Here is a 20,889-nt window from a genome sequence, read left to right on the forward strand (position 1 = left end):
TTTGCTTTATAAAGTATCAGCTGAAGTTATTAGTTTCTGATAATTTGAAACTTTATGACTGTGAAGTGTCCCTCCGTATGTCAAGTAATGCTTTTTTCTTCCCCTTAAAGTTCACTTGGTCAAATAGCAATGTCACAGATTTTATAATTACAGAAATAACTTGAGACCTAGGATGTTGATGTCTGTCTCTAGAAAGAATTTTCCCTTGCTTTTCTGCACGGGTTGTAAGATGCTAAAAAAACACGTTCACCTTTACACAATTTCAGGGAATGAGGTGTTTTGGCGTTTGGCTTCAGTCCCTGCCAAAGAAAGCCCAGTTTCCTTCTCCCCTTATTCCAATGGTGAAACTCTTTGGGGTTTACCAGGAAGCCTTCGTGGCTGATAATGCTTTTATGTCGCTTAGCCTCTTGAAGACGTCCAAAATTCTACTGAGTTTGTACGCCTTTCAATGAACAGAATCTACACTCTTCTGAGGCCTACACAGTAGAACGGCAAGACTGCCTGAGACCTTCTCAGGGATTCCGGAAAGTGAAAACCAGAGTGAAAACACGTAGTCCAGAGCTCGTGCCGGTAGACACCCCCGCACCCACCCTTGCATTCTGGGACATGTAGTCCAGAGCTCGTAAACTCGTGTAGTCCCATATACTGCAGCTACAGAAACGCCTCGCTGTAAAGGTTTATCCGCGGAATTCTGGGAAATGTGGTCCAGGAGTTCCGGGTTAGTCGCAGGCACTTCCGCCCCAGGAGTACACGTAGCAGCCATCTTTTGCTTGATGACGGTGTTTCAGGTCCGCTCTTCATGACCCACTGAAGCTTCCCCGACATGCGCCTGGGTCCAACCTTTGCAGACCTTTCATTTGGGGAGAAGGAGGAGGAGCGGCTAAAAGCGGAGGTTTGAGGGCCTAGAGTGGTGATGTATGTCCCGCGGGCGGAGCTTCTTTGCGTTTGGTAACGTACCCGGGATGGGGTGGGCTCAGGTCGTGCCTCCTGGGGTTTGAGGGTCTCCCCGGTTTTCTTCACCCCTAACCTGACCCCGTCCCCCACCTATGAGCTAGCCCTACCGCTTCATACGGCGTCACACTGGGTGAGTTGCTTAACTTCTCTGTGCCTCCGTTGCTGTTCGGTAAAAGGGGGGAAAAAGTGCCTTCTTAATATAGTGTTGTGAGAAGAAACGAGATAGCACAAGTAAAAGGTCTACAACTGCCTGATACATTGTTGTTATTAATACTACGCAAATTCGGGAGGCACCCATTTCGCAGCGGGATTCTGTGAGCCCAGGAAGCTGAATTGTCCTGGACTCCTGGCCTGTTTTGGAAGGAGAGGACTTTTAGCTGGTACGGGGGCGGAAGGGGGTGCGGTATGAAATAGTGGGGATGGAAACACAGCCCTGGTATTTCACAGTCTCCTTTCCTTCCCCAGCCCTGACTTCTCAAAAAGCACTGCACGGAGGAAGAGGCAACGGAGCCCCACGTGAGTAGGACTTGGCATTCTTCTACTTAAGATATTCCTATAAATTGTAGAACGTATGGGACATGGGTAACGATGATAACTGAGCCTTGGTCACTAATTTCCATTCTAAAAGCTTTATGCAAATGACCACATTTCCATCAGGCAGTGGCTCTGTGAATTGGTACTGCTGTTTTCTCTACTTTAAGGCTGAGGAGATGGGGGCAGGGACCACAACCCTGTTGGCCCATCCTCACCCAGATGGTAGGAGGCAGAGCTGGGGTTGGGACCCAGGCAGTTTGAGTCCAGCAGCTGAGTTTGCTAATCCCTTTGGTATATTCTCTTTGAGCATAGAGTCCTGGCTAGAATCGTATCATGAAAGTAGGTTGGGACTTAATTGTGGGGACCTTGAGAGCAAGGTTTAGGCTATTTTATGAGTTTTTAAGATAGCTTTCTCAACTGGGTCATTTATTTTATTTCAAATAATATGTATATCATAGAAGTAGCATAATCATTATGGAAAAATGCAGATATATACATAAAGAAAAATTTTAATTATCTATAACTTTAGGATGTAAAGATAACAGTTGTTAATGTTTTAGTGCCTTTTTGTCTGGTTACTCTTTGTGTATGTTTCTGTGTAGTGGAGGCTGTTTTTTGTGGGAGTGATGTTACACTGCAGTGCTACTCAAATTGTGGTCGACAAACCAGCGTCATTGGCATCACTTGGATAGAAATGCCCAGCCTTGAGCCCCATTCAAGACCTTCTGATATATAATTTTTGCGTCGGGGGCCCAGGAGGCTGCATTCCAACAAGATCCCGCAGTAATTCACATGCACGTGAAAATTCGAGAAGCTCAAGAGAGGGTCTTTTCTGGAAACTGAGGCCGAGGAAATTGACCCTGCTGGATGTCACAGATAAAACTGAGCTGGATTCACCAAAGCCCTACTTAGTCCAATGATTTTATTCCCCCACTAATGATTGTCAACTGTCAGGGCCCCTTTCAGAATCCTGAATTGAGCAGAAGACAGCTAGCAAGTGTAGAGTCAAAATGGAGGTCGTTAGAAGTTGTGAAGATCTATCTCTCCCAGGCTTTGGGGAGTGGAATCATTGCCATCTTTTGTACTAGATCGAACCCGGGCCCCCTGCATTGGGAATGTGGAGTCTTATCCACTGCACCACCAGGGAAGTCTCCCATTTATTTATTAAACTTTCCTATATTTATAATGATATAATTACAATTCAGATTCCTGTCTTTTTTCATTTGAATGAGGTATGGACTGTCAAACTATTTTTTATTGTTGTTGCAGAATCCTGGCTTTTATTAGTTCTCTTTACCTCTGTGCATAATTGTCAAAAGGGTACTTCCTGTTGAAAAAGAAACTTAACGTTATACCTTTTGTAAAAAGTTGTCCATGTCAATTTAAATATTATTGTTGCAGTCACAAAATCTTTAGGAAGACAAGCAGAGATTTTCAGAAGTCTAAAGACTCTCACATAACAGGGCAACAACGTATGACCTCCACATGTCTGACAGTGTTCTGTTGGTAGAAATCACATCTCTAAGGATAATTTCTAACTAAAATACCATCTGCTTTACCGCAGTTGCTAAGAAATAAGAAACCCTGACAGTGGTGTTCTCAGAGCTTCCTACCTTACGACGATCTCATGCAGTGGATGCCCGTGTTCTCCCCCACTGGCAGAGGACAGAACTGAGGCGAAGAGATGTGAATAATTTGCCCAGGATGACACTGCTAGTGAATGGCGTAGCCTGATCACAGCCCATGCATATTGACTCCAAAAGCTACTCTGACTTACATGGTCTCTGTTTACACCATACCCAGAATAAGAATGACCCCTGTGGAAACTGCAGGCACACTGTGAGGGGGCCACTGTGTCTGGATGGGCAGGTCATTCCTCACACAGCCACTGAGGGGGTTCACGGGGGCATCTGGTATCTGCGTGGGGCTCTCTGCTCATCAAGCATAATCAGCTGTAGCCACCCCGAGGACTGGGAGCCTTGGTAATTCACAATGAGCACCACGTGGGTTAGTGACTTTTTTTTCTTTAAACCAGTTTCCATTGACTACTTCTTTCCCTGTCTGTCTTGCTAGGACTCTGCACTTCCCCAGAAGGAGAGAGAAAATGAGCACATTCCAGGTGAGTAGAGCTTGCCTTTCTTGCTGTAAAAAACGCCATTTTTGTACTCAGATTGGACACAGGTTTTCCTCTTTTTTTTTTGATTGGAGTATAGTTGATTTACAATGTATTAATTTCAGGTGTACAGCAAAGTGATTCAGTTATACATACATATACATATATTTTCAGATTCTTTTCCCTTATAGGTTATTACAAAATATTGGGTATAGTTCCATATGGGTTTTCTCTTTCAAGGAGAGTCTAAGCATATGAGGACCTGAGTGTGCCATGTGTGCTTTTTTAAAAATTCCTGTTAAATTTAATTGGTTTCGGTTTTAATTTTTGTTTTATTTCATCATTTTTTTATTTTACAAGTAAAGGAAAAATTAAGGGAAATGAAGGACATCTTCCACTCTACTGCTTACCTGCTTACAAATTAGCCGCTTTTATATTTCTGTAATCTCTTCATCATATGTATTCATGGATGTGTATTTGTATTTATAACATAGATACAGTTTTAAATTGTTTTTTTCATTTAATACTAGCTAACATTCACTTTTAATTGCTTTATCATGTTCCTGCAAACTTATGCATCTTTTTTTTTTTTTTTTTTCCGGTATGCGGGCCTCTCACTGTTGTGGCCTCTCCTGTTGCGGGACACAGGCTCCGGACGTGCAGGCTCAGCGGCCATGGCTCACGGGCCCAGCTGCTCCGCGGCATGTGGGATCTTCCCGGGCCGGGGCACGAACCCGTGTCCCCTGCATCGGCAGGTGGACTCTCAACCACTGCGCCACCAGGGAAGCCCTGCACCTATTTTTTAAACTATTCTTTATTCACAGACATTTAGTTTAAAGACTTTTACTGTTTTAGGAGCACTACAGTGACAGTGTTCCTGATTTACCTTTTTCTCAAAATATCTGTTCTGAAGAATATTGCCCCTTTTTGCCCTTAATATAGTTCGTTTAGGTATTCAGAATTTAAGAGGTATGTTTTATATGTGGTGCCTTGGATGTTTTTTGGTAGAATATCCAAATACGGCAGAGCACAGCAGGATCAAACTGCTGCTTCACGCAGAAAAAATAATGTACTGTTAGAAGTTTTCTCACGACCAGAGTTAGATTCAGGCTTTCCCATGCTTGAGTCAGACCCTTTGTGTATTTTATTTACTGGTTTGTTTCTTTTTGCATCTTATATTTTTTTCTAATCAGAGTAATACATGACCTTAGTTTAAAAAGTCCAGTGGTACTTAAAGCACTTGCCACTGCATAGACAGCTCAGAACAATTGTATAAAGAGGTGCTTGGTTTCATCTTTGTTTTAAATATAAAGAATAGGGGTTGTGAAAAAAGGAGGAACCAACTCAGACTCACCCAGAAAACCCAGGGTCTGGAGTCAGAGTATTGCATTCAAGCGAACGACAGAAACGGGGAAAGAGAGAGTTTTCATTCAGAGACCTGGCATGGCCTTTTGGTTAATTTCCACATATAACACTCCTTCTCAGCTGGTTCCCACCTCAATGAGAAAGCAGGTGCCATCAGATACTGCCAGGACTAAACTGGTAACTGTTTCTGGGGCACTTGACAATAATAATTAAAAAGTGAAAGCTTTTTAGTTCAGGATCCAGTGGTTAGAATTCTAGGGAGTTTACTTATGAGTTGTCTGAGAGCCCCAGGTAAATACACAAAGCTTTCTCTTTCATAGCTGCACGTCCGGTGAGGCTGAGGAAAGTCAGTGTGTGGCATTGGCAGGATGGAAGGAGGGGGTGCTGGGAAGTCTGCACACCTCACAGGAGTCGGAGCAACTTCCCATCCTCCTCGTCTCCTCGGGGCTGCCCCTCTTCCACTGGCTACTGGGTATAAGATTGAGGTGGTGTTGTTTGTCGTAGGAGGCGGTGACCTTCAAGGACGTGGCCGTGGCCTTCACAGAGGAGGAGCTGGGGCTGCTGGACTCGGCCCAGAGGAAGCTGTACCAGGATGTGATGGTGGAAAACTTCCGGAACCTGGTCTCAGTGGGTGAGGACAGCCTTTCTCTGCGAGTGTCTTTGTGACCTTGGTGTTTCAAGGCTTTGGGCCTCTTGAGGTGGTTCCCTGAGTTTGGGGACCAGACTTTAGCAATTCCTGTGGGACACGAGAGGATGTCTCTGGTCTTTCTAAACAGTGTGTTTCGGGTCGTTTTCATTTATTTTGTAAAAGAACTGTAAATCGACAGTATCTTGCTGTACCTTGTGTATTCTTTTTCAGATTTCCCTCCCTGCCATTAGTGGATGATAAAGCCAATTTATTGAGCCCTACGTGTGATTTTTTAATGAAATAAAATAGTATAGAAAATATCAGAGTTTCTTAGGAAGAGTACAACACATTGCAGCAAAAACTCTGGGCGATGGCATGAGTGGTGTGAGAGCCAGTGGGAACAGATTTCATGGAAATAGACATTGGTTAGAAATAGGTCATTCAAGCTTCGTTTTAGTAATGTATACCTCTACATGTGTATCTAGGTCGTCAAATAAATGCTGTTTCTTCAATGGGTCGTGATACAAAGTTTGAAAAAACACAGCTTTCAATATCTTGAATATGCAGTTGGAACTCAAATGTCTAGTAAACTTTAGCTCTAGCCCGTTCATGTTAACTTGTGACTTTGCATGTTCTCATTCTTCAAACAAGATACAAAACATATAGAAAGAGAAGAGAGGCTTTGGTTGATGAATTCAGCAACCCAGATAGAAATTCAGGTAAGAACCAAGCAGTCGTGAGTTCCTGTGGTTGGCTCTTTATCTGTTTTGCTTCTCACCAGCCCTGTGCTGTCCATCACCTGGTCCCAGTTGGAAATCTCTTTCCAGGATTATTGCATAGTCTTTGTACTGGTCACCTGTTGCCACCCTTCTCCTCCCACAGTTTGTTCTTTAGGTGGCAAAGTGATCTTTTGTAACTTTAAGTCAGGTTATGTTCTTGTTTCAAAATTCTCTTGTGGCTTCTTTTATTTAGAATAAAAACCACTTAAAGTGGCTTCTAGAGTCTTCTGTGGGCTGCTGTTCATTCTCCACCACCTCCCTGAATACATCACCTCTCCTCCCTCTTACCCTGTCTTTTCCAGACCTGCAAAGGATGCTTCTGCCACAGAGCCTTTTCCTTGTCCTTCTCTCTGCCTGGAATACTCTTTCACCTGTAATCTTTTAGGCCTCTACTTGTTTCAGTCAGTCACCTTAAAGATGAGGAGGTGGCTGTCCTCTGACCACCCTATGGAAAATACAGTCCTCTCTTTCTTACTCTCTCTGCCCTGCCTTGTTTTGTCTCTAAGCGTTTCACTCATGTACATTTTGTTCACCTGTTTCTCACCTCTCTTTCTTCCACTGGAGGGTAATCCAGGAGTGCAGGAGGAATTTGGTCTGTTATATGTTTATTGCTCACTAGCCTCAGTGCTTAGCATAGTCTTGGTACATGACAGGAACTCTTAAATATTTCTTGAATAAACGAATGAGTTAATGGATAGAGAAATTAGCCTTCCATGAAAATAACTAGTAGGCGGTGAACAAATCCGAGTGAATAAGGGATATTGCTAAATGTTTTTTTGTCTTCAGATGAATTCCTAGCCTAATTCTAACTTCTCAGGTGCCCATGATGTGTGTATGTGTGTGTTTGCCTTTCTGTACAAGTTGGCCCTCATCAACCTGCACAAAAAACATGTATAGAACCTGTAATTATAACCAAACTGAGTAAAATGCTTTCCCTGTGAATTTCCTTGAGCTCTTAGTAGCAGAGCATATTCATTTGGGGAGGAAATACTGTTTTGAATGAGGATTCTTATGTCTACTTCTTAGGTAGCTCTCCCATAGAAGGAAAGAAAATTCTATTTCCTTATCCCTTATACCAGGGGAGAACAGGTCTCAGAGAACAGCCAGCTGGTGAGTTAGCCTTTCCCTTAAAAGATTTGCCCCACTGCGTCCCATTTGCCTCCTCCAAAGCCCACCTCACTAATAAGAAATCGATCTTTGTTAGCTCTACAAACATTTTGTGTGTGTGTGTGTGCATTTGTATGTACCTTGTAGAAGGCATTTTAGATAATGTCACCTTGAGTGCTTTGATCGTTCTTTAATAGTTTCTAGTCTGTTTCTTAATACTTAACACAAGCTATGGAATTTATTCCCAGCTCACTCATAAACCCCATTCTTCACTTTGGAACTCATTCTTGTTAAAGACCAATGTATCTGTGTCCAAAAATTTTCCATGCTTTTTTTCTTTTTCTTTTTCTTTTTTTTTTTTTTTTGCGGTACGCGGGCCTCTCACTGCTGTGGCCTCTCCTGTTGGGGAGCATAGGCTCCCATCGCGCAGGCTCAGCAGCCATGACTCACGGGCCCAGCCGCTCCGCAGCACGTGGGATCTTCCCGGACCAGGGTACGAACCCGTGTCCCCTGCATTGGCAGGCGGACTCTCAACCACTCCATGCTGTTTTTAAAGAGACAGCATTCTTCCCTAGCCTCTAAATTTTGACTCCTACTTGGCAGAGGGAGTGGGGGAACGTATTAGGCAGCACAGATGCCTCAGAAGGATCCAGTGCATAGGTCTTCATGTTTTTTTTTTACCCCCACTGATTCTCAGAACCTTTTTTTTTAAATTAATTTATTTATATTTGGTTGCATTGGGTCTTTGTTGCTGCACATGGGCTTTCCTCTAGTTGTGGCGAGTGGGAGCAGCTCTTCGTTGCGGTGCACAGGCTTCTCATTGCAGTGGCTTCTCTTGTTTCGGAGCACGGGCTCTAGGCACACGGGATTCAGTAGTTGTGGCACATGGGCTCAGTAGTTGTGGCTCGCAGGATCTAGAGCGCGGGCTCAGTAGTTGTGGCTCACGGGCTTAGTTGCTCCGCGGCATGTGGGATCTTTCCGGACCAGGGCGCGAACCTGTGTCCCCTGCACTGGCAGGCAGATTATTAACCACTGTGCCACCGGGGAAGTCCCGGTTTTTAGCACCTTTCATATCCTCCTCAGCACTAACCCCCTTGGTGTGCTGCCGCCTCGGGTGCAGCCTTTCAACTTAAGCAAAACTGTACTTTCCAGTCCTTTTCCTGTATCTGATACCTGACTTGTAAAAGCTCTTTCGCTTCTCTGACTTGGTTCAAACTTAACCTGGGATTCAGAATTGTAGAGAATCCTAGAAATCAAACTGAGTTCACCTGTGCATGCATTTCTTGAGCCCTGACTAACTGCTAGGCACTGTTAAAGCTGTGAGCACAGCAAAATGCTTGTCTTTATTGATACTGTATTGTGGTAGGAATGACATGTAATTTTTGAAAGATGATTTAAATAGTATGTCAGATGGTAGTCATTTGGTTTTAAATGGGTTTCATTAATGCTAAGTATTTGGGAGTTTAATGGACCATCTCTTGGTTTCTGTTAGTATATAAACCAGAGAACTTCATTTGTCGTGCGAAAGATAAGCTGAACCATCCTGAGGTTCGTTAAAGTCTCATACTGTGTCTTAAGTGTAAAATCTTGAATCTTTGAACAAAGCATTCACGTGTCCACATCTCTGAATTCTCTGTCCTTATAGAAGAAAACAATCAAAGTGAGTTGAGGGCCGTTCAAGACAGAGGATCACGTGAAGAGCTTTCCTGCTGGCAAATCTGGCAACAAATTGCAAATGACTTAACCAGATGCCAAGACTCCATGATAAATAGTTGTCAGTTCCACAAACAAGGTGATTCCCCCTGCCAGATTGGGGCAGGACTCTATTCAAATTTCTGAAGATGAGAACCATATATTAAATGATAAAGCAGGTGATCGCAGTAATACTGGAAATCCAAGGTTTGCAACTTTGAGAGCCCAGGATTCTTGGAGGAAAACTTCATTGACTGAGTCACAGAATTATCAGAATAGACACCAGCAAATTTCCATGAAAAATAAACTGTGTCAGTGTAAAGAGGATGTTGACACCATCAGTTGGATTTCACATCACCTTGATGCTCATGGAGTACACAAGGGTCAAAAATCTTATGGCTACAGTGATTATAGAAAAGATGGCACGAGGGTTTCAACACTGGATCAGAATACTATGATTCACACAGGACAAAAACCTTACCAGTGTAATGAATGTAAAGAAACCTTCACCGATCTCTCCACCTTTGATCTTCACCGGCAATTACACTCAAAAGAGAAGTCTCATATGTGCAGTGAGGGTGGAAGAGGCTTCCGTTACAGCTCGGTTGTTCATATTCATCAGAGAGTTCACGTAGGAGGAAAACACAGTGAGTGTGATGAGTGTGGCAAGGAGTTCTGTCAGAGCTCACAGCTGCAGACTCCTCAGAAAGTCCACACTGTAGAGAAACCATTCAAATGTGGGGAATGTGGGAGAGGCTTCAGTCGTAGGTCAGCACTTACTATTCATTGTAAAGTCCACACAGGAGAGAAGCCTTATAATTGTGAAGAGTGTGGGAGGGCCTCCAGTCAGGCCTCTCACCTTCAGGACCATCAGAGAGTCCACACTGGGGAGAAACCATTCAAATGTGACGCGTGTGATAAGAGCTTCAGTTGGAATTCACACCTTCAGTCCCTCAGAGTCCATACGGGAGAGAAACCCTACAAATGTGAGGAATGTGGGAAAGGCTTTAGTCGACCTTCAAGTCTTCAGGCCCATCAGGGAGTCCACACTGGAGAGAAATCATACATATGTAATGTGTGTGGTAAAGGCTTTACTCTGAGTTCAGACCTTCAGGCACATCAAAGAGTCCATACAGGAGAGAAACCATACAAATGTATTGAGTGTGGGAAAAGCTTCAGGAGGAACTCCCATTATCAAGTTCATCTGGTTGTCCACACAGGGGAGAAGCCCTATAAATGTGAGGTATGTGGGAAGGGCTTCAGTCAGAGTTCATATCTTCAAATCCATCAGAAGGCCCACAGTGTAAAGAAACCTTACAAGTGTGAGGAGTGTGGGCAGGGCTTCAATCAGAGTTCACGACTTCAGATCCACCAGCTGATCCATACCGGTGAGAAACCATACAGATGTGAAGAGTGTGGGAAGGGATTCAGTCGTAGAGCAGATCTTAAAATTCATTGCAGAATCCACACTGGAGAGAAACCGTATAATTGTGAGGAGTGTGGGAAAGTCTTCAGGCAGGCCTCAAATCTTCTGGCCCATGAGAGAGTCCACAGCAGAGAAAAACCATTCAAATGTGAAGAGTGTGGGAAGAGCTTTGGTCGGAGTTCACACCTTCAAGCCCATCAAAAAGTCCACACCGGAGAAAAGCCATACAAATGTGAGGAGTGTGAGAAGGGCTTCAAGTGGAGCCTGAACCTCGACATGCATCAGAGGGTCCACACAGGAGAGAAACCATGTAAGTGTGGGGAGTGTGGGAAGCACTTCAGTCAGGCCTCAAGTTTTCAGCTTCATCAGAGTGTCCACACTGGAGAGAAGCCGTACAGATGTGATGTGTGTGGTAAAGTCTTTAGTCGGCCTTCACAGCTACAGTCTCATCAAAGAGTGCACACGGGGGAGAAGCCTTACGAGTGTGAGACCTGTGGGAAGAGCTTCAGTTGGCGCTCCAATCTGACAGTTCATCACAGAATCCATGCTGCTGATAAATCCTATAAAAGTGATAGGAGTGGTAAGACCATCAGAGAGCCCACACACGAAAAAAGTTCCATAAAATGATGAAAACATAAAACAACTCAGGTGTCATGTGAATTCTTCCAGTCATCAAGTTCAAAAGAAAACAAATCATTTGTTTCATTAAAGTCGGTGTTTCAGCCATAGCTCAACATGTCCCAGTAGTCAGGAGGCCACACGGTAGAGAACTCTGGTAAATGGTGTAAGTTTGAACTTTGACCTCTATTAAATATTAGGGGAGAAGCCTTAGTGTGAGTTTTAGCAGGCCTTGTACAAAAGTATGATGAACATGCCAAAATTTATGCCCATTACAACGTAAATTCCACGAATGCAGCGACGTTTGTTCTGAATCTACAGTCTGAACATTGTCAGCTACTTTGTAGGTGCTCGATATTTGTTCAGTTAATGAATGAGGAAAAAGTTTTTGTAAATTATGTTGCAATCCCCTCCAAAATTTCATAAAAATTTGTATTCAGAGCAGTTAACCTAAATCTGGCCTTAAAAGTAATTCAGGGAGACAAAAATGTGAAGTGTTAGAAAACCACTCAGTATTGCATTTGTAATATTAATGTGACATCGTCCTGTTATGATGAGCTCCATTTGTCTCCCCCCAGCCTCGCTTCAAGTTGGATCTTATCTTGGACTTTGTCTAATATTCTGTGAATCTTATACAGTACAAATTTGGTTATCTTTTGTGACAGTATAGACTTACTGAAAATGGATTGTTCATCTTGCAATACAGAAAACATACTGTTGACCCTTTTTTCAAGAATGTCAAGGCAGAGGTTTAAGTGTCAGAAGGAGTTACTAATGACAGTGACAGAGGACAAACATTTCTTAGTAAATGAACTGATCGTTGGTTTCTTATCCACCACATTTCCGTCTAGGTTTTGATGTGATTGTCTCCCAAGGGTTTTAGCGTTACTTTCATCAGGACTTCTTAAGTAGAGAAAAGAGGCTGTGTGAAGTAGATTACTTTTGTCAAGTTCTCTATCTCCTTACTCCTCTCTGGCCTGAGATAAAAAGAAAAAAAATATTTGTTGAAATTTGGTACTTTCATCAAGCATATTTATTCAATGACTGACTTGCACACTTCTTCCTAGTGGTGGATTGAAAAATTGATTTTCAAAGTGAAGTTGCTGAGTACATATCAAAACATAGAACGTGCGTCCCTTTGATATAGAAATCATAGAATAGGACCTTATAATTAGGAAATTCAAATAGAAAAGGTGAGTAGCACGTCAATGTTACTAAATTTTGTAAAAGTGAAATATTCAATAGGAATTTCTTTATATTTTAAGATACTTATGTAATAACAGATCTGTTATAATGATGACTTAAACTTAATGACAGAAGCATGTAACAGTTTAGTATATTTTAGATACATCACATTCCTTAATCAAACACGTATGTGTGTGTGTTAATGCATCCTATCATCTGTAAAGGGATATTCACCCTTATGTAAACAGTGGCAAGATTTTCAGGGATTTTTTCCACATTTAACTTCTATATTTTAAATTTTTCATTGAGCATCAATTTTCCAGTAAAATACTGTTATTTTTATAGCAACATAGGTAGTAAAATAATGTAAAATATAATATTAAAAATTACTAAGAACGGGCTTCCCTGGTGGCGCAGTGGTTGAGAGTCCGCCTGCCAATGCAGGGGACACGGGTTCAATACCTGGTCTGGGAAGATCCCACATGCCGCGGAGCAACTAGGCCCATGAGCCACAACTACTGAGCCTGCGTGTCTGGAGCCTGTGTTCCGCAACAAGAGAGGCCGCGACAGTGAGAGGCCCGCACACCGCGATGAAGAGTGGCCCCCGCTCGCCACAACTAGAGAAAGCCCTCGCACAGAAACGAAGACCCAACACAGCAAAAATACATAAATAAATTAAAAAAAAAATTACTAAGAACATATTAATCCCTCACAGTAAGAAATGCTGTCATCATGAGTTATACATATATATGGCCAAAATTAAGGAATAGACCTCTAGAAATCAGTTATAAAAAGAAAAAATGTATATGGTTATTCAAAGATACAGAATATTAGTCAGTGTAACTATATTTATAATTAATGCATTTGAAGTTTAGGATAAATCCATGCAGCCCAGAATATTCTGTTTTAATTCCAACAGTAGAAATTTACACATCCTAGTTCTCCTCGTCAGGCTTCCTTACTGGGTGAATGGATGGATTGCTCAGGGTACTGGCTTGTCCTTTCAAGTGCTTGGTCTGACTGGGGAAGTAGCTGGGTCGTTCCAGACACTATGACACACAGAACCATTAGCTGTGGGAAAAAAGGAATTTACCCCCTAAAAAACTTTTTTTAATTGTTTACAAAGTAACAGTGATTGGGCAAATCCTGAAGATAGAGTGGAAATAGGTAAGTCTTAGAGGTAAAATTTATCAACGATTCCCTAAGGAAAAATGTGCATAGGGAAGAAACCTAGAATGATGGGAACAAGTTGTTGAGGAGGTTTGCATACCATTTCCTACTTCTTAGTCATTTCCCTGATGTTTAACACTTACTTGGTTAAAGGGCTTTACTCAGCAAAAGATGTATTTAATGTGAGAGGCAAGTTTCCAAGATTGGTTTCCTAGACCACACCTTCACATGTGTATGTAAGGTCCATGCTACCTCAAATTGCATTGCATTAGATGTCAGAAATCCTAGGCCTTTCATGTTTGGTTTGGTTTGGTTTGGTAGATATCAGGATAGCCCACCAACTCTCAAGGTAATTTGTAGTTTAGTGAGTTAAGGGCTGGAAAACTACCTCCTGTGAGCCCAACCTGGCTCATTGCCTTTAAAGCTTTATTGGAACACAAAAGCTCTTTATTGGCCCATCCATTTATTTACCATCTTTGAATGTTTTCCATTGTGCTGACAGTGTTTAGTGGTTGTGATGAGCACTGTGGCCCACAAAACCTAAAATATTTACTTTCTGGCCCTTCAGAGAGAAACTCTGTTGATCCCTGTGGTAAGCCCAAAAGGTTTGTCTCTGTAAGTGAAAGACCACAAGTAGAGCAGAACTTAGACTTGGTTCAGTGAGGATTCCAGAGAGGTTTCCTTTTTGATTCTCATATCTGCCCTTCTGGTTGACCTTGTTCTTTAGTTTGGTTCAAAGACAGTGGTAGCAACTAGGGACTACCTGTTTCTTTCTTCACATTCAGTGAAAGAGCTGCTCTTCCTTTCTTAGTGTTGAGTAGTTCACTACTCACTCCCAGTGCATGGCTTCCTCTAACCTTGACTCCCATCTATGCTAAAGACTAAATCTTTAGCTTTGTATCCAGTTCCATTGGCCTTTGTAGGGCCTTCAGTTTCAACTCCCAGTTGATAGCTTGAGCTCGAAATGTATTTTTACCGTTGGGGATTTTCTGTCTTAGCTTTGAGCTTGGCTACATAGCAACACTTTGGGGGACTTGTTATAATCAGCATTTCTATCTTTCTTTCCTTCCTTTTTTTTTTTTTTTTTTTAAGGGGATCCAAAGTCAAATTCAGTCAGTGGCTGAATGACAACACATTGATTCACAACCTTGTACATTCTCTTATGTCATAGGGCATCAGTGGGAAGGAGTAGAATCCTGGAAATTTGAGGTGGAAATCTATGGGCAGATTCCAACAAAGCTGAAGCCTGTGACCTCTGACCTGTGACCTCTTAGTTGAGCCTGCTGTGCTATTAGAAGGAAGTCTGCCTCTACTCTGAGATAGTTTCCTTGCAGGGGACTGTAGATCCTCAAGACTTGCCTCCACTACCTCTCGTTTTTCTAGACCTAGTAATCAGACTAGAGTCCTTGAAATGGGGACGGGAGCAGGGAAGGGGTGGGTACCCACCGGGTATAAAGGATGACCATGAGGAGACACTATCTGCTAAAATAAGGAATTTTATAATTTATATCAATAGAAACCTGAGAAATAACGTGTGTGGATTTTGTCGGTATTGAAGCAGGTGGAAGTAATGTAATATTGTGTTAGGCTGGATTTGTTGATACGAGTGCATTCAACCCCCATTCCAGACTCAGCGTGTTAGCTTGGCTACCTGGGAATGCCTTCAACAGTTTGCTCAAATGACTGAAACCTGTACCCAAAGTTAGCGTATGCTAAAGTCAAAATGCCAGAACTTTCTAAGTATGTTGTAGCAAAATTTCTTGACGTTGGCATGACTGACATTTTGAACTGGATAGCTCTTTGTTGTTGGGAGCTGTTCTGTGCAATGTAAGATGGGCCAGTGACACATACTCTTCCCTGCCACCCTAGTTGTAACAGTAAAAAGTGCCTTGAGGGCTTCCCTGGTGGCGCAGTGATTGAGAGTCCGCCTGCCGATGCAGGGGACACGGGTTCGTGCCCCGGTCCGGGAAGATCCCACATGCCGCAGAGCGGCTGGGCCCGTGAGCCATGGCCACTGAGCCTGCGCGTCCGGAGCCTGTGTTCCGCAGTGGGAGAGGCCACAACAATGAGAGGCCCGCGTACCGCAAAAAAAAAAAAAAAAAAAAAAAGTGCCTTGATACCTCCGTGTGCACCAGCCACGTGGGGCTCATTCGTAACACAGCTCCTTAAAGAAAAAAGTCAAGACACTGCCACATATTTCCTGGGAGGGGGGACCAAAAGTGTCCCCAGCTGAGAACCACCGCTGTAGAAGGTTTACAAAGGCATAGGAATGCCAGACCACTGGAGTAGATTTATCAGATAAGATCTGCTCACCCAAACCCCCTGTGTGCCCTGGGAGGGCTCAGAGGACACTTCCTTTGCCAGAGGTTTAAGAAACGTATTGGTGAGGGGAGCGTTAGCAGTCTTGGAATGCTCTGTAGCTACTCTTCTCTGCAGGCCAGGAATGAGAGGGAAATTATGTCATCATAATGGGCTCCCTAAATTCAGTGAGACTAATGGGATCGTGGGGCATCATTGGTCAAGTGGAAACACTTCATTGGCAGCGATAAAGTGAGCGTGTTTTTCACAATGAACAGCAAAATGAAAGGTATCATTAGAATGGTTTGATACACAGAGATTTTTTACATTTGCTCATGTCCTATCTCTAGGGCTGAAATAAATGGGAAGTCTACTAATACCCTACTTGATTTGAATCAGGAGAAAAGCTCTAGGTCTGATGAACATGTCTGACCGGAATCAACATGAGAGTTGTGGTCCCTCTGCCAATTCGATAACATGAGTCAGTTCCCATTTCCAGAGCATCTTGAATGAAGGGCAGGCCGGGTCCCCTTGAGGGAGGATATACCCTGGTTTACTACCAATACCATAGATCATCCCTAGACTTCTTCAACATGACTTCCAGCCACATTTTATGGAGGTTGTGCATTAGGTAAGTGGAAATCACCAGAAGATGAAGGAAGCACTCGACACACTAGAGCTGACATTAACTCCTGGACCCCAAAATGGCATTGTGGTTTACTTGTTAGTTACAGGGACTTATAAATGACACATAATTAAGGGATTTAATGCTTGGGTCCATCCACATGAGCTGATCTAAATGGATCCCTGCATTCATCCTCTGGTTATTTACCAAGTTCCAGAATGCAGAGTTGCAATTGGAATAACCAGCTGGCAGAATCCTCACCTTGGTTCTCTAGCCCATGGTGCAAGGGCAGTTTTGATCAGAAAGGACGAGTGAACACGGTAACTGTCCTCTACGTACGAACACAAAGCCAGAAGCAGTATCTTACCTACTGTAAGGACTGAAGAGATCAGTGCCACTAGCACTTCCGGAAAGCTGCCGGGGTCGTGATTTCCATCATATTCCCATGCAGTTCACTCATGTGACCTGTGCAGAAGACAGGTGAATTTTGAAGAATGACATGGGATTATTGTAAACTTAATCAGGAGTTAATGCCATTTGCACCTCCAGAGGTGGCTTTACTGCTAGAGAACTTATCTGCTGGCACCCCATATGCAGCTACTGAGCTGACATGTGCTTTTTTTTCTCTATACCTAGTAGCAAATATCATCCATTGAAGTTCAAGTTCATCTGGTAGGGCTATCAATACTTTTTTTTTTTTTTTTTTGGCGGTACGCGGGCCTCTCACTGTCGTGGCCTCTCCCGCTGCAGAGCACAGGCTCCGGACGTGCAGGCCCGGCAGCCATGGCCCACAGGCCCAGCCGCTCTGCGGCACGCGGGATCCCCCCGGACCGGGGCACGAACCCGTGTCCCCTGCATCGGCAGGCGGACCCTCAACCACTGCGCCACCAGGGAAGCCCCTATCTATACATTTTTATTGACCCAGCTCCGGGCTGCGTCACTGTCCAATCTTGTTTCACAGTGTAGTTCAAGGATTGGCAAACTACAATCCATGGGTCAAATCTAGCTGCCACTTGTTTCTGTAAATAAGATTTTATTGAAACAACCATGACCACTCATATATTGCCTACGGGTGCTTTCGTGCTAAAATGGCAGAGTTGAGTAGTTGTGACCGAGATTGAGTGGTCTGCAAAGCCTAAACCATTTACCACATGGCTCTTTACCAAAATAGTTTTATGATCCCCGGTAATGTCTGTGTTATATGTACCTGGTAATGTAGGCAGTGTCTGTGACAGATAGGGATGCTGCATGGAGATCACAACACAAATATTTAGGATTTGGGAGCAGAGTTATATCATCCTCTGCATGTGACATTACTCCTGTGAAAGCAGCTTCTGGCTTTATTGGTCCCTAGTTAAAACTAAACACATGGCCATGAGCCAGAAAGTTATGCAATGAAGTCATACATTTGGGCATACCAGTGGCACTTCATTATCTAGTGGAAGTGATACGTATGAGACTGGGCTCAAAGTCCCAAGTGAGTTGCACAAGCAAGTGGCTCAAATTCCCAGAGCTCCAGTTCCTTCTACAGCGACTCCCATTTCACAGCCCATGCCTGTGAACTCATGAGGAGTTCTGTGTGATCAGTTGAATGAGGAGGAAGATTTGGGTGCCGTTCTCCAAAGGAGACTCCCCAACCCCCTGCTGGGAATTGGATTACATGAGACCACTTCCTGATATCATGGAAGGGGCAGCACTTTCTTTTCACTGGAAAAACCAGTTGCTGTAGATATGGAACTGCCTTTCCTCTTGCAGCGCTTCTGATAGAAGTACCATCTGTGGACCTTACAGAATGCTTTATTCTCTGTCATTGTATTCCATCCATCATTGCTTGTGACCCAGGAAGTCATTTTACAAAAAACGAATTGTGGCAATTGGGCTTGTGTTCACAGAATTCACCGATCTCGTACCATGCTTCCGCTTAGATATGCCTGGATTCTCAGAATTCTGACAAGCTCTCATTTTTCCTTCCACACTTGTGTATGGTCTAATTCCTATTTTAAAATTCCCTTATCTCTAAAATCATAGTGACGTGGCTTTCCTAAGTGAACCCTGACTGGTATTGAACCCTGTAGTGTAAATGCCTGACATTAAGCTTTTGATTGCCAAGACATCCATTTAAAAAGACATCTATTTTTTTCTTTTCTGTTTTTTAATTGAAGTATAGTTGATATACAATGTTGTGTTAGTTTCTGGTGTACAGCAAGGTTATTCAGTTATACATATATATATCCTTTTTCATATTCTTTTCCATTATAGTGTATTACAAGGTAAATATAGTTCCCTGTGCTATAAAGTAGGACCTTGTTTATTTCTTTTATATATGGTAGTTTGTTAATCCCAAACTCTTTTTATCGCTTCCCCCCTTTCCCCTTTGGTAACTGTAAGTTTGTTTTCTGTGTCTGTGAGTCTGTTTCTGTTTTGTAAATAGGTTCATTTGTATCATTTTTTTAGAGACGATATGTAGGTGATATCTTGTGATATTTGTCTTTCTCTTTTTGACTTACTCCACTTAATATGATAATCTGTAGGTCCATCCATGTTGCTGCAAATGGCATTATTTTGTTCTTTTTTATGGCTGAGTAGTATTCTATTGTGTATATGTGTATGTGTGTGTGTGTGTGTATATATATATATATATATATATATATCACATCTCACTGTCCTCTCACTGTTGTGGCCTCTCCCGTTGCAGAGCACAGGCTCCGGACGCACAGGCTCAGCGGCCATGGCTCACGGGCCCAACCGCTCCACGGCATGTGGAATCTTCCCGGGCCGGGGCACAAACCCGTGTCCCCTGCATCCGCAGGCGGACTCTCAACCACTGCGCCACCAGGGAAGCCCTATCACGTCCTTTTTATCCGTTCATCTGTCGATGGACATTTAGATTGCTTCCATGTCTTGGCTACTGTAAATAGTGCTGTGAACAATGGGGTGCATGCACCTTTTTGAATTAGAGTTTTCTCTGATATATGCCCAGGAGTGGGATTGCTGGATTGTATGGTAACTCTATTTTTAGGTTTTTTAAGGGGCCTCCATACTGTTTTACACAGTGGCTGCACCAATATACATTCCCACCAACAGTGTAGGAGATTGCCGTTTCCTCCACACCCTCTCCAACATTTATTATTTGTAGACTTTTTGATGATGGCCATTCTGACCGGTGTGAGGTGATACCTCATTGTAGTTTTGATTTGCGTTTCTCTAATAGTGATGTTGAGCATCTTTTCATGTGCCTATTGGCCATCTGTAGGTCTTCTTTGGAGAAGTGTCTATTTAGGTCTTCTGCCCATGCTTTTGATTGGGTTGTTTTGGTTTTTTGTTGTTGTTGTTGTTATTGAGTTGTATGAGCTGTTTGTATATTTTTGAAATTAAGCCCTTTTTGGTTGCATTATTTGCAGATATTTTCTCCCAGTCTGTAGGTGGTCTTTTCATTTTGTTTATGGTTTCCTCTTCTGTGCAAAAGCTTATAAGGTTGATTAGGTCCCATTTGTTTACTTTTTTCTTTTGTTTCTGTTGCCTTGGGAGACTGACCTAAGAGAACACTGCTACGATTTATGAAAAGACATCCGTTTTGTATAAACATATTGCCGCTGTATGACACAGCTCCTAGCAAAGCAACCAGATAAGGATAACCACTAGTGGATAACCACTAGGCCACCCACACCCATGAAGTTCCCATTTCAGAAGCCCCTGGCAATCTAGATACCTGACCACTTGAGTGAGCCTGCCTCCACTCTCCCACACCCTAATTCTCACTCTTATGCTTCACGATAATGAGTGAACCTACGTGAAACCCCACACACCCCACCCCTGAAGCCTAATAAAGGCAGGGCCCCAGGGCGGAGCTCTCTCTACCAAGTAGGAATTCTGAGAATCCAGGCATATCCAGCTACCGAAGTGGAACTTTTAACGGGAACATGGTATAAGATCAGTGACTACTGCATGCCCAAAGGCCACACAGCAAGGTAGAAAGTAGAGAGTATCTGTGAGTAATCTTGTTTTTCAAAGTTCTCTAATGTTTTTTTTTAAATTTATTTTATTTTTGGCTGCATTGGGTCTTCGTTGCTGTGCACGGGCTTTCTCTAGCTGCGGCGAGTGGGGCTACTCTTTGTTGCGGCGTGCAGGCTTCTCATCGCAGTGGCTTCTCTTGTTGTGGAGCACAGGCTCTAGGCACATGGGCTTCAGTAGTTGTGGCTCTCAGGCTCAGTAGTTGCGGCGCACGGGCTTAGTTGCTCCGTGGCACGTGGGATCTTCCTGGACCAGGGTTCAAACCTGTGTCCCCTGCATTGGCAGGCGGATTCTTAACCACTGCGCCACCAGGAAAGCCCAGTGGTTTCCCTAATGTTTTTTTGCTGAAGTGTGTCTTGTGATAATAATAAGAACCATAAAGGC

General features: G+C 43.2%; 1 protein-coding gene across 13 annotated transcripts in view; it reads left to right on the forward strand.

Annotated features, from left to right (window-relative positions):
- Window positions 1-244: 244 nt before the first annotated feature.
- The window catches only part of LOC308605400 (uncharacterized protein), a 43,468-nt gene continuing 22,823 nt past the window's right edge, over window positions 245-20,889 (forward strand). The window contains exons 1-6 of one of the 13 annotated variants that reach the window (XM_081215375.1): window positions 267-915; window positions 1,420-1,470; window positions 2,091-2,720; window positions 3,053-3,174; window positions 3,562-3,607; window positions 5,471-5,597. In XM_081215375.1, coding sequence (XP_081071501.1) covers window positions 3,173-3,174; window positions 3,562-3,607; window positions 5,471-5,597 — 175 coding nt within the window. In that variant the 5' untranslated portion in view covers window positions 267-915; window positions 1,420-1,470; window positions 2,091-2,720; window positions 3,053-3,172. Of the gene's footprint in view, window positions 949-1,419; window positions 2,721-3,052; window positions 3,269-3,561; window positions 3,608-5,470; window positions 5,598-20,889 lie in introns of those variants that run through there. The other 12 variants (XM_081215376.1, XM_081215378.1, XM_081215367.1 and 9 more) reach the window with 12 other exon arrangements.

Source organism: Mesoplodon bidens (genome assembly GCF_964165515.1).
Source record: "Mesoplodon bidens genome assembly, chromosome: 18".
NCBI lineage: Eukaryota > Metazoa > Chordata > Mammalia > Artiodactyla > Ziphiidae > Mesoplodon > Mesoplodon bidens.